We start from the raw sequence: 12127 nt of genomic DNA, 5'->3' as shown, positions 1-12127 counted from the left end.
GGGCGCCCCCGGCCGTGACCTCCCCCTGGCTCTTCGGCGGCTCTGGCAGCCGAGCAAGAGCTTCCCCTCCCCTCGCCCCCCCTTCCTCCCCGCGCTCGCAGCAACGCTTCATTGTACCAGCCAGCCCAGCCGGGGTGGCTGCTGGATCACCCTCCGGACCAGCCTCGGATCACCTCGGCGCGCTCGCTGGGGACCACAGCCTGCCCGTGGAGGTGGTACAGAGGGGAACAGGCATCAGGGGGCCTCTGGTCCCCAGTAACACAAGGGGACACTGGCGTGGATTCCCAGGCTCTGCCCGCTGGGATTTACGGGGCGTGTGCGGATCCAGCCTGTGCCACGGTGGGGGCTGCCTGCACCCGTCCCCAAAGCCTGACAGTGCCTCCCTGAGCTCCCCGAGGGAGAGTCCCGGGCAGGGGACAGCAAAGGGACATCAAATTGGGCACAGAGCGCTGTGGTCCTGCAAGGGACAGGAACAAGTTGCCCATCTGGTGGCAGGACACACACAGCCGTCCCCCTGTGCCCCAGGGCTGGCTCAGACCCCCAGCAAAGAGTTCCCAGTGCTCCCAGTCTCAGGATCTGGCTCGATAATGCCACCCTGTAGACCCTCTGCTGCCTCCTGCCCATCACCCCGGCATCGGGGCTGCTTGAAAAGACCTCAAGGAGCTCTGCCCTCCCACTCCAGGAGGAGAGACACAGCCCCGAACACCCCATTGCCCATTTCTCCCTTCCAGGTGCAGACCAGGTGTGACAACCCATCCTTAAAGGGAAGGAAGTCTGGCTGACCCCAGCTTGGGGGGGGTCCCCCACAGATCCATCTGGTGCACCCACCCAAATGCTGCTTGAGGCGTTTTGGGGCTCATCCTGCACCTCCCATCCCCCGCAGCACCCGGCATTGCTCCATCTCCCTGCACGGGGGCCCTGCCGAGACTCGCTCTCCCAGCCGAGCACCCCGGGGTGCCCGTTCCCCCGCCAGGCACCACATGATGCCGGTTCTTTCCCTCCTCCAGGGAGGGCCCGAACTTCTGCATTGGCTCCGCCGGGTTTCGCCGCCGCTGGCTCCGGCTTAAAGTTGAGCAGCCGGTGCCGGGCTAGCCGGGGCGGCCGGGATGGGTGTTCTCCGCTGGCTCGTGGCCTCTGCACTCTGCATCGCCGTCCGGGGTGAGTCTGACCCCCATCCTGGCACTGTCCCTGCTGGGGACACCCCGGGCATGGGAAAGAGATGGCGGCACCCCACCAGATCTCCTCCCGCTGCACTGCAGGGCAGGTTGGAGACTGGGGAAGTGGTTTTATTGCTTGTCGGGTCCCAAAATTTACAGTTCCTCCAAGACACAGCTGGGGTGGGTGGGCAGGGGGGATGTGCCTTGAGGGCTTGGTGGGGCTGGGGACGTGAAAATAAGACTAAATTGAGGCTTTAACTCAAGGGGTTTAACCCAAGCGGGAGGGGACAGGGGTGGCAGGGCGACCATGCCCCCGTGGGACCCCCTTTCTGGGCGCTCATAAAACCGAGCAGGGTTGGGAGGTGGCTGGACCCGTTGCTGGACCCTGACACCGTCTGAGGGTGCCCAGAGACGGTGTGTGATGGGTACCCCTGGCACAGCCTGGGGTGCAGGGGGGGTCTGCTCGTCCCTGCCTCCCCGAGGGTTGGGGGGCAGGTCTGCTCCCGGCTGTCCCGGGCTGGGCAGGTGCTGTCTGGGGCCGGGCACGTGCTGCCAGTCGTTCCGGGCAAGGAGGAAGATGCTGAGAGAGGGAAGGGCTCGTTCTCAGCAGTTGTGTTGGCGTGAGGTTGCATAAGCTGGGAGCCCGGAGGGAGGTTGGGGAGGTCACTGAAAGAAGCCAGGCGGAACCAGTCAGGTCCCTGGCACCCCTCAACCATGGCCTGTGTGTTGGGGACAGCTTGGCTGAGTCCCACGTTGGAAATATCATCCAAGGCCAGTGCTTGGGGTGACACTGGACCATTACCCCAACAGTCACCCGGGAACTGAGGCTCCCTGGGGGTGCAACAGTGCTGACCCTGGGAGGGTGTCAGTGCCTCGGTGTCCCTTGGATGTGCCTTTGGATGAGCTCAGAAAGATCTTTTGGCCAAGCAGGGAAGCCCCCAGCTGCAAGGAAGGGGAGCACTGGCCCAGCAGCCTCCCATCCCCATCTCAGCTGGGGGGACACACAGCCCCCCTCACCCTGCCCCTCTCTGCCTTTCAGGACAGGACTATGGGCTCTCCCGCCCACCCCCTCAGTTCGGCTCCATCTACCACGTCCGAGGTAATGGGATCCCGCAGCCCCCTGTGCTGGGGGAGAGGAGAGGATGCTCAGCACCGGGCAGGACCAGGCTGTCCCAGTGCCAAGTTGGGGCAAGTTCCAACAGCCGAGTGCCTCTTCCTGACCCTTCACCCATGGGGGCAGTGGCTTGCTTGGCTGTGGGTCCGCAGACTCTGGGGGGCTCAGGAAGGGATGTTGGGGTGCTGAGGTTTTGGGTCTGACCTGTGTCCTGTGCCGGGGGCTCACAGGGGTCATTAAGCTGCCCTACGCCGAGATCGAGGAGCCCTTTGAAGCCTGGTACAACCTGACAGGGAACAAGAGCCGGATCCAGTACTACGGAGGTAGGAGGTGGGCACCCAGCTGCTTCAGCTGCGTCCATCCCTGCACCAGCAGGACTCCTGTGCCTCAGTTTCCCTTTCCCTGGCACAGGGCAGGTGATAACCTTCCAGCTGGCAGCAGTGAAGCCCTATGGGATGAGGTACAAGATCACACCAGAGACGACCGAGAAGGAGGTGAACACCAGGAAGTGCTTCCAGCTGCCCGGCTCCAAGGAGGATGTGGTCATGGCTCAGAGCGTCTTCCCCAGCATGAGGGGCTTTAAGGTGGGAAGCATCAGAGCCTGGAACTGACTTGCCCCCCGAAGCATCTCCAGGCTGTGGGACAGGGTGCTGGGAGATGCTCCTCTCTGTCCGAGGGCTGCAGGGTGCTGGGACAGGCCAGGACACGTGCCCACACCCCAGGGCGCAGGGAGGGTCACTTCCCCACCCGGCTTGGGGCCAGACTCCTGGCTCCTTTCCCAACCCCAGCAGCCGTGTTGGGACGTGTCACATCCCACACAAACGCTGGCGTTTCGGCATGGATTGGGCAAGTCCCTGCATGGCGGCTCAGCTCCCACCGGCCCCAGCCTGCGTCAGGGCTGGGCACAGCACATGAGCAGTGGGGACAGCAGGTTGTCACTGAGCTGGACACATGCCTGCATGGCAAGAGCTTGGAAACACGCAGGAAAAACCTGGAATCGTTTGAGGTTTTTGGAGAAAATTAGTGCAGCCAGAACCCCTGCTATGGGTGCACAGAGTGCTGTGCACAGTGGAGTGTCCCCAGGGCACTGCTGAGCCAGACAGGGGGGTCTGCCCTGTGTTGCACCCCAGGTCCTTGCCCCCGTTTCCATCCCATGCATGGCTGTGTGCTAATGGCCATGGAGCCACTGGATGCAGCCAGAGAGCCTGGTGTGTGCACTGGGCTGTGCAAAGGGGCTGGATGGGCAGCAGGGTGCCTGGGAGAGGTTGGGGTCCCCTCCCTGAGGCCCTGTCCCCCCCCCAGTTCCTGCGGGAGGAGTACTACGAGGGCCGGTACTGCGCTGTGTGGCAGAATGTCACCCGCTGGGCACAGAAGAAGAATGTCTACACCCTGTGGGTGACCAACTCCAGCTGTGGGGTGGCCCCCGTGCACTATGAAATGCGGGGGTACAACAGCTTGCTGGGCTCCCACTACGACAAATACGAAATTGCCTACACTGACTTCGACAACAGCTACCCCCCCTCCGTCTTCGACCTCCCCATCAATGGTGAGCCGGGGAGGGTCCCCCCGTCCTGCCCGCGGGGCTTGGGCTGACGGTGTCCTCTCTTCGGTCCCCAGAGACCAAGTGTGGGGTGCTGCCAGGGAACGTGGCAGAGCATCGTGTGCTGGCAAACCCCATGGAGGACCTGGTGGGACAGCACCAGCCCTGGGCACACCAGGTTTTCCATGACTACCGCCGGCAGATGGGGCGGCGCTACAGCTCCGTGCGGGAGCTGGAGCACAGGCAGAGCATCTTCGTGCACAACATGAGGTACAGGCAGGCGGGGGGATGACGACCCTCTGGGGGTGCTGCTCACACCGAGGAGGTGGTGGCAGTGCCAGCTGGGGCTGTCCCCACTGTGGTGGCAGGTTTGTGCACTCGCGGAACCGCGCCGCACTCTCCTACACGCTGTCCCTGAACCACCTGGCCGACCGCACGCCCCAGGAGCTGGCAGCCCTGCGGGGCCGCCGTCACAGCGGGATCCCCAACAATGGGCTGCCCTTCCCCACTGAGCTCTACACTGGCATCATCCTGCCCGAGAGCCTCGACTGGCGCATGTACGGTACGTGCGGGGTCAGAGGGACACCGGGGGGCTTTGGGAGTGAGTGCTCCTCACCAGGGCCAGCACTGAGTCCCACAGAGCTCCCCTGCTCTCCATCACTACACTGAGGAGCCTGTGGGGCTGTGCTGTCCCTGCACATCTATGAGGTTGGTGAGACATTGGAACAGGCTGTATGGAGAATCTGGGGCTGTCCAAGGCCAGGATGGATGGGGCTTGGAGCAACCTGGTCTAGTGGAAGGTGTCACCTGCCCATGGCAGGGGGTGGAATGAGAAGGTATTTGAGCTCCCTTCCAACCCAAACCATTCTGTGTTTCTATGATTAAAGGCAGCTGAGTCAGCACTTGGCCCTGAATTCACTCTGGTGCCCCAGGGACAGATGTGATATCTGAAGCAACATCTGGCTTCCCCCATGTCTCCATCAGCTGGGAGTGAAACCCCCAGAGCTTGCCCCTAGCCAAGGGCAGGGGTCCCAGGTTTGCTGGTGCATTCCCCCACTTCAAGACCTGGCTGTGCTGCCTCTGGAACTCAACTCCTGCCTCAGTTTCCCTTCCACCTGCCACCATCCCTCGGTGTCAACCCGGTTTCTCATCCCCTGCCCCATTGTCCTCAGGTGCTGTCACCCCCGTGAAGGATCAGGCTGTCTGCGGGTCGTGCTGGAGCTTCGCTACAACAGGAGCCATGGAAGGTGCCCTCTTCCTCAAGGTGGGAGCAGGGCTGTGCCCCATGGCATGGATGGGGCGTCTGGAGGGTGCCCATTCCCATCCCTTCACCATGTCCCCCCTGCAGACCGGCGTGCTGACCCCCCTGTCCCAACAAGTCCTCATTGACTGCTCCTGGGGCTTTGGGAACTACGCCTGCGACGGGGGCGAGGAGTGGAGAGCGTACGAGTGGATCAAAAAGCACGGGGGCATCGCCAGCACTGAGTCCTATGGCACCTACAAGGGACAGGTGAGGGTGGCCCCTTGTCCCTGATGGCCTTCCCAACATCTTGTGGCTTTAAGACATAGTGAGACCCACCTGGATGTGTCAGAGGCACAAAGAGGCTCTGGAGATGAGGATGTCACCTCGTCCCCAAGGCACCAGGCTTCCGTGGTTCAAAGTACCATCAAAGTCAAGCCCCAGGGCTCAGCCAGGTGGTTTTGTCACCGCGTCCCTCAGTTTCTCTTCTTGCAAAACAGGGACAAGACTCCTCCACCCATGCGTGGTGCCATGGGTCACTCCATACCCTGGGCTACCCAGGGATGGAGCAAAGCCGCCTGGGGACAGGGATGTGACAGCAAGATGTAGGCAACAGCCCTCCAGGGCTTTGGGTGCAGAGCCAGCTCTCCGCATTGTGTCCTTGAGCAACTGGGAAAACATGCCCACCACCCCGGGCTTGGGAGGACAGCGGGGTCAGAGCCAGGATGCTCTCACAGCCCAAATTCCAGATCACTCCCTGCATCCACAGGGTCAGGCAGAGTGGGCGGGGTCCCAGCGAGGGATCCTAGGGGTCCTGGTGACAGTGTGTGTCCCCTGGCTCTGTAGAATGGCTTGTGCCACTACAACCAGTCTGAGATGCTGGCCAAGATCACGGGCTACGTCAATGTCACCTCGGGCAACATCACAGCAGTCAAAGCTGCCATCTACAAGCACGGCCCCGTGGCCGTCAGCATCGACGCCTCGCACAAGACCTTCTCCTTCTACTCCAACGGCATCTACTACGAGCCCAAGTGCGGTGAGACAAGCAGCACGCGGGGCACGGGAGGGCCTGGGTGCCCAAGGAAATGTCAGAGCACCCAGGTCCCATCCTTGTGGTCAAGGGAGGGGTGGAGGGGATGAGCCCTGAAGTCCTCTGCAGCACTGAGAGTAGCCCTGGGAACAGGGATGCTGTCCAGACTGGGATGTTCTCTGGACAGGGATCTTCTCCAGACAGGGGTGGTCTCCAGAAAGGAATGGTCTCTGGACAAGGATGCTCACCAGACAGGGATAGTCTCCAGACAGGGATGGTCTTCAAGTGAACCCTCTCCCATGTCATTCCCTGCAGACAACACGCCGGGATCGCTGGACCACGCAGTGCTGGCTGTGGGCTACGGAGTCCTGCAGGGAGAGACCTATTGGCTCATCAAGAACTCCTGGTCCACGTATTGGGGCAATGATGGCTACATCCTCATGGCCATGAAGGACAACAATTGTGGTGTGGCCACTGAGGCCACCTACCCCATCCTGGCCTGAGCCACCCTGTCTCTGCAGGGAGGGCTCTGGGCGACACTCTCGGTACTCAGCCCTGGATCAGCCCCTTCAGTGGAACTGTCAGGAAGCCAGGGACACAATGGGACAGGCCCATTCAGTGCTGGACATGGGGCAGGACAGGGACACAGCACTGGGCTTGCCAATAAAGACGTTGGAAAAATACTGGATGGCTTCTACAGGAGGGATTCAATTGCTGCCCACACAGCTGTGCCCCTGTGCCCCAGTGACACATCCTGTACAGGTCCCTGTCCCCAGGCTGGTTTTCTTGGTCCCGTGGGATCCTAGTCTGCCAGTCCCAGACACCCGGGGCGAGGGGAGCAGCTTTTCCAGCTCTGAGGTGGAGCACAAACAACCCCAGGGATTTCTGCTGAGATGAGAAATTCCTGGCGTGGAGTGTTGGGGAGGGGGAAGGCCTCCACCCTCTGCCCCACAGCCAAAGTGCCTGTTGTGGCTGCAGGTGGGGACGTCATCATCAGGGTGTTTGCCAATGCCACCAGCCAGGCACCTTCACTCTCTGGGGGTGCTCCCCTTTCACACCGTGGCCGTGGCTCAGCTGTGTGCTCTTAGTTTGGGCTCAAGCCATCCTGGAGAGCAGGATCAGTGCATGAGGATACTAAAACAGGGTGGGAAGGGAAACCTAGAAGAGGGGAAAAGTCATCCCTGACTTGTAGCTGCATCTGCACAGGCTCTACCTTCCCCCAAAATGGGGTTTTGATAGTTGAGAAGTGACATCCCCCATGACTACACCCCAATTTTGTACAGCAGACCACTGGCAGCACTTAGGGAGCTGCACTTCCCTCCAGGTGACACAACTGCTCTCATCAGTGGTGGCAGGTCATCATATTCCCTTGTTTTCTTTCTCTTGTTCACCTGCTTATTTGACAATTTGCTGATTGCTGAAGGGGTCTTTAATCATTCCCGGCAGGGAGGCTGGCTGGAATTCACGTCTGGGAGAGGAATGATCACCGTACAGGAATAATGTGGTTTATTCCGTGGGAGTCCAGGTCTCTTTGATTCTCTTGACTGCAGTCAATAAAACATGCTTTGACTTTCAGGGAACCGTGACTTTCAGGCTCCCTTTGGATAGGTGATGTCCTGAATTTGCTGCTGAACACGAAGGTGGCTTTGAGAGTTGGAGGTTTTGCATCCCCAGGAAGCATTTACTGAAATTTTGCATTCATGGCATTAGGGATATTGCAGTCCTGAGTGTGGGTAGTTTGGATGGCTGGGAACTTAAAAAAAATATCTGTTTATTATATTTGAAAGAGGAAAAAATAAGAAAGGACATACCTGAAGGGAGGTTTGCTGTTTGCAGAGCCAGATGTAGGCTCTGGCTCCCAGCCCGGCTGAGCTGTGACCTCCAGACTTCCCTGGACACCCATACCTCAGAGTGGCTCCAAGTTTTGCAGAGCACAGCAAAGCACAGCCACTCTGAACCCTGCTATTTATTGGAAGCAAAGCTGGCCTGAAGCTCTGCATTTAAGGTTTCCTTTGGAAGAGACACCTTACAGAAAACCCCCCCAAATTTGATACCTTGGTGGTGAAACATCAGCTGAGGTTGGTGTTTAAGGAAATGAGCACTGTTCAGGGTGGAAGCTGAGAGGATTTGGGACCCACCTTCCATATCCCACCTTGAGAACCCCATCTCCCTCTTAGTCTATGGGGCGGACTGGTGGTAGCCCTCAGTGGTCAGCTTCCAGTCCTGCCCCCATCCTCTGTTAGGTGTTTGTCATGGTCTCCTCTCCTTCAGGGCCTCCTCCTTGTTCAGCTGCCCCTTTTTGGCATCTGCCAACCAAGAGCTTGGTGCTCGGGCACTTAGGCTGGGCATAGGTGATGTCTGCCTGCACACTGACCCCTTTCGAGGCTGTCCAAGCCAGTGGTGGCTCATGCTGGAGGTGGGAGCCTGCTTGGCCACCTCCCAGGATTTCCTGAGCCTCCAAACAGCTTGTTAGTCCAGCCTGATGCTCTCCTGATGCTTCTTTAGGAATTGATCCATGAAGATGCTCACCAAATGGTTGTCAGTCATCACCACCCAGGTGAGTGACTGGAATTGTGGCTTCTACCTCAACAATATCCCGGTTTATGACGAGATGGAGGTGCTGATGCTCCTCATGACCCATGTTAAAGGTAAGGACACTGCTCTCCATCAGGGTTGTGGAGGCTGTAGGACAGGGCTGTGACGTCTCATTCTTCGTTGAAAGGGTGGTCAGGCATTGGAAGAGGCTGTCCAGGGATGTGGTGGAGACCCCATCCCTGGAGGAGTCCAAGGAATGACTGGACATGGCACTGGTCTGTATGACAAGGTGGGGAACAGTCAAAGGGTGGACTCAATGATCTCAGAGGTCTTTTCCAACCTCAGTGATTCTGAGATTCTGTGACTGGAGCCCCTCAGCACAGCGATGCCAGCAAGTACCCTGAGTTTGGGAGCTGCCAAGATAAGCTGGCACAGGGATGACCCTTCCTCCTCCTGCCCTGCATCAACTCAACCCCGGGATAGGGATGGCAACCTTGGGGCAATCTTAGGTCCATGCTGGGCTCCAACCCACCCACCCAAGGCCAGGCAGGACATGGGGAGTGAGATGAAGCTCACCACCACAAACAGCTCCTGGGAGGAATTCTGTTTCCAGTGAAACAGCTCCTCTGTGGGTGAGAGCATCCAGATCTGTGGGATCAATCTGTCCACACATCCAGAAACCCAGGGTGGGCTGAGTTTGCCAAGCTAAATTACTCTCCGAGGAAGGGCGGCTGGGATTTCATCTGGGTTTGGGTTTTCGCCCTGCCCTCGGCTGTCCTGGATACAGCATTTCCCTCCGGAGGCAGCTGCGCTCCGGCACAGACCTCTGTGCAGCAATGCCAGGTGGCCAGAAAATGTGCTCCAGCCCAAAATCTGGCTGCCTTCCCCTGCTGGATGAATTATCTGTGAAAACCTCTCATGGCTCACACAAAACAAGGTAATTATTCAGCGAGCAGGGGACACGCAGAGCCAGAATATGAAATTATTATCTGTTAGTGATTTACAGAGAACCACAGACGGTGTCAAGGAACAGCAGCTGAATCAAACTTGCTTTGGCAACCTCGTGGCTCCCAAACGCTCCAGGCGACCCAGAGGGGCTGATGGAGAGCTCACAGTAGTACTCCTATGCCAGGGGGAAGGGGCTCCTGGGGGTCTCGGTCTCCCCAGGACAGAGCCAGGTGGTCCATGAAGGGGAAGGACATGCTTTACATAAAACCCTGAGATTTTAGGATGGTGAAGACCATGATCCAGGGGAGGCTTTTGCTGTCTTACACAGTAACCAGAGGTTTTTGCGGCACAAAAAGATGTCCCTGCCCATGGCAGGGCGTTAGGGCGAGACAACCTTTACGATTCCTTCCAACCCAAACCATTCCATAGTGAAAGGGTGCATCTGATACAGCTGAACAGCCTTCTAAACTCTGAAGGCTTGAAACTGCTTTGCTGCCAATGCGTCTCTGCTGGAAAATCACCGAGGCAGTGGCTTTCCAAGCGTTTCTTCTCACACTTCCTTCAGTAGCAGCTTTACAAATGCTCTTCCTCAGCCAAATGTTTCTCCCTTGGCGCCCGTGACTGCTCTGGCAGGTTTGTTGCTCATGTTCTCAAACGGAACCATTCCTTTTCCTTCAGCCCCAGGTATTTGCCACTCCGTACCCCCCACACCCTGACTTGTAGATTTTAATTGATAGGATAAAGGGGAATGGATTCAAACTAAAAGAGGGCAGGGTTAGATTTTATGTTAGGAAGAAATTCTTCCCTGTGAGGGTGGTTATGCCCTGGCACAGGGTGCCCAGAGAAGCTGTAGCTGCCCCATCCCTGCAAGTGTCCAAGGCCAGCTTGGACGAGGCTTGGAGCAACCTGGTCTAGCGGAAGGTGTCCCTGCCCATGGCAGGGGGTGGGACAAGAGGAGCTTTAAGGTCCCTTCCAACTCAAACCATTTCAGGATTCCATGATTTACTGTAACAGATTGCAGGCAGCGTTTCCCTTCTCCAGGTGCGCTGTCAAGCCCCAAAATCTGAGCATCCCCAGTCTTCCACCTCCTCATCCCGCAAAACCCTCCCCTGGAGCACTGCAGCCCCTGAACGGCGAGGAGGGGTTTGTTCCCAGCCATCCGCCGCCTCTGCCAAGCTCTGCCTCCTGCTTCCCACCGACGGACATTTCCCAATCACAACCCAGCATCCAGCACAATGCAACTAATGTCATGAAATTAAGTATTTCTCCTACACACAGCACATTTGCCCGGTGATTAGAACGAGTCCCCGAGGTAGCCAAGCACAGCAGAATTCCGGTTCATTATGCACACCCACGCAGCCAAGCTAAAAACCCAAGACACTCCCCCGGTCCTTCTTGGGAAAGCCTGAGCAGCTCAGATTTCAGCTTCACCACTTGCACCAGCCAGGAGTGGGAATACTCTGTCATCTGGTGTAGCAAAAAAGGTAAGGATAGAAGTTTCCCAAAGATTTCAAGGTATCCCTTAAGGTCTGAGAAAGAGGGAAGGGTGCAGGAGCACGGGAATGTCAAGCAAACGGAGCAGATCACACAACTGTGAGCAGTTACTGCCTTTTGCTCATTCCATCTTGGATTTACAGTGAACTTTTAACACCAAAATGCCTTAATTTCCCCCATTTCTCAAAGCACCTGTTCTGTGTCACGTTGTACAAAATGACAACTAATTGATGAAAAAAGGAGCAATTAGTGCACGTGTACAGTGTATGATCTGTCCCTGCTGCAGCAACTTGAGTCCAACCTCATTCCCAAAATGAAACGGGGCCAAATCTTTCCTGTGTTCCCACCTGGAGCTGCTCCCAGGCTGCAGTGTAAGCACAGGGAGCTGCAGTTTGCTCTGACCCTGCTCCCCATTAGAGGTCGATCCACCCGTGAAATCAGCCATGGCTGTGTCTGGGACTTGTGGATGAGCAGCTGCTGGAGTCAGAGCAAAGGGGAAGCAGGTTCACGTGAAGGTTTTCCTTTCCCTGCAGACACAACCTCCTGCCTCATTTTCCCTTCCTCTTCCTCCCATTCTCTTTCTCTCAAGCCTCCAGCCACAATACTCCCACTGCCCCTGCCCTGCTGGTGTCTCCAGCCCTCCCCAGAGCAGGTGGCTCTGTTCCTCCTCACCTCCATTCTCAAGGCGGACACACCTCCTCCTCCTCCCCACACTCCTCTGCTCTCTTCCTTCCTTTCCCCAGTCCTGACCCTCCTTCACCCACCTCCGCAGAGACCTTCCCTCCCTGCAGCAGCTCATCTCCCCAGCCCAGCCCTAATCCAGCCTCCCATCCTCCTCCTCCCCAGCCCTAATCCAACTCCCCTCCCCTAACATAGGCCAGCCATGGATCTCCTGTTCACCTTGTCCTGGTTCAGCCCTGCCACCACCCCCTTCAACCTCCCCTCAGCTCTTTCCTCGACCCAGCTCAGCCTCCTTCCGGCCCTGTCCTGTCCTGCCCTGTCCGTTCCCCCAGTCCTGTCCTGTCCGGCCCTGTCCTGTCCTCTCCTGCCCTGTCCTGTCCGTTCCCCC

At 58.1% G+C, this 12127-nt stretch overlaps 2 protein-coding genes across 3 annotated transcripts in view; one reads left to right on the top strand and one right to left on the bottom strand.

Moving 5' to 3' along the window:
• Window positions 1–852, bottom strand: part of FGR (FGR proto-oncogene, Src family tyrosine kinase) — a 10171-nt gene extending 9319 nt beyond the window's left edge. Inside the window, exon 1 of one of the 2 annotated variants that reach the window (XM_017736260.1) lies at window positions 829–852. The gene's annotated coding sequence lies outside the window, so the exon portion shown is untranslated. The remainder of the gene's footprint in view (window positions 1–828) is intronic. The other variant, XM_017736256.1, reaches the window with a different exon arrangement.
• A 126-nt stretch (window positions 853–978) lies between these two features.
• Window positions 979–6764, top strand: LOC103616800 (digestive cysteine proteinase 1). Its single transcript, XM_008635027.2, has 11 exons — window positions 979–1158; window positions 2197–2256; window positions 2502–2594; window positions 2683–2855; window positions 3574–3817; window positions 3889–4081; window positions 4180–4373; window positions 4984–5075; window positions 5160–5321; window positions 5898–6087; window positions 6397–6764. The coding sequence occupies exons 1-11, from the start codon at window positions 1107–1109 to the stop codon at window positions 6582–6584; spliced, it is 1641 nt and encodes a 546-aa protein (XP_008633249.1). The 5' UTR covers window positions 979–1106; the 3' UTR covers window positions 6585–6764.
• Window positions 6765–12127: the final 5363 nt, after the last annotated feature.

Source organism: Corvus brachyrhynchos, unplaced genomic scaffold (genome assembly GCF_000691975.1).
Source record: "Corvus brachyrhynchos isolate BGI_N302 unplaced genomic scaffold, ASM69197v1 scaffold65, whole genome shotgun sequence".
NCBI classification, from domain to species: domain Eukaryota; kingdom Metazoa; phylum Chordata; class Aves; order Passeriformes; family Corvidae; genus Corvus; species Corvus brachyrhynchos.
Note: the sequence above shows the minus strand (reverse complement) of the source record. Positions and strands in the feature narration are given on the sequence as shown.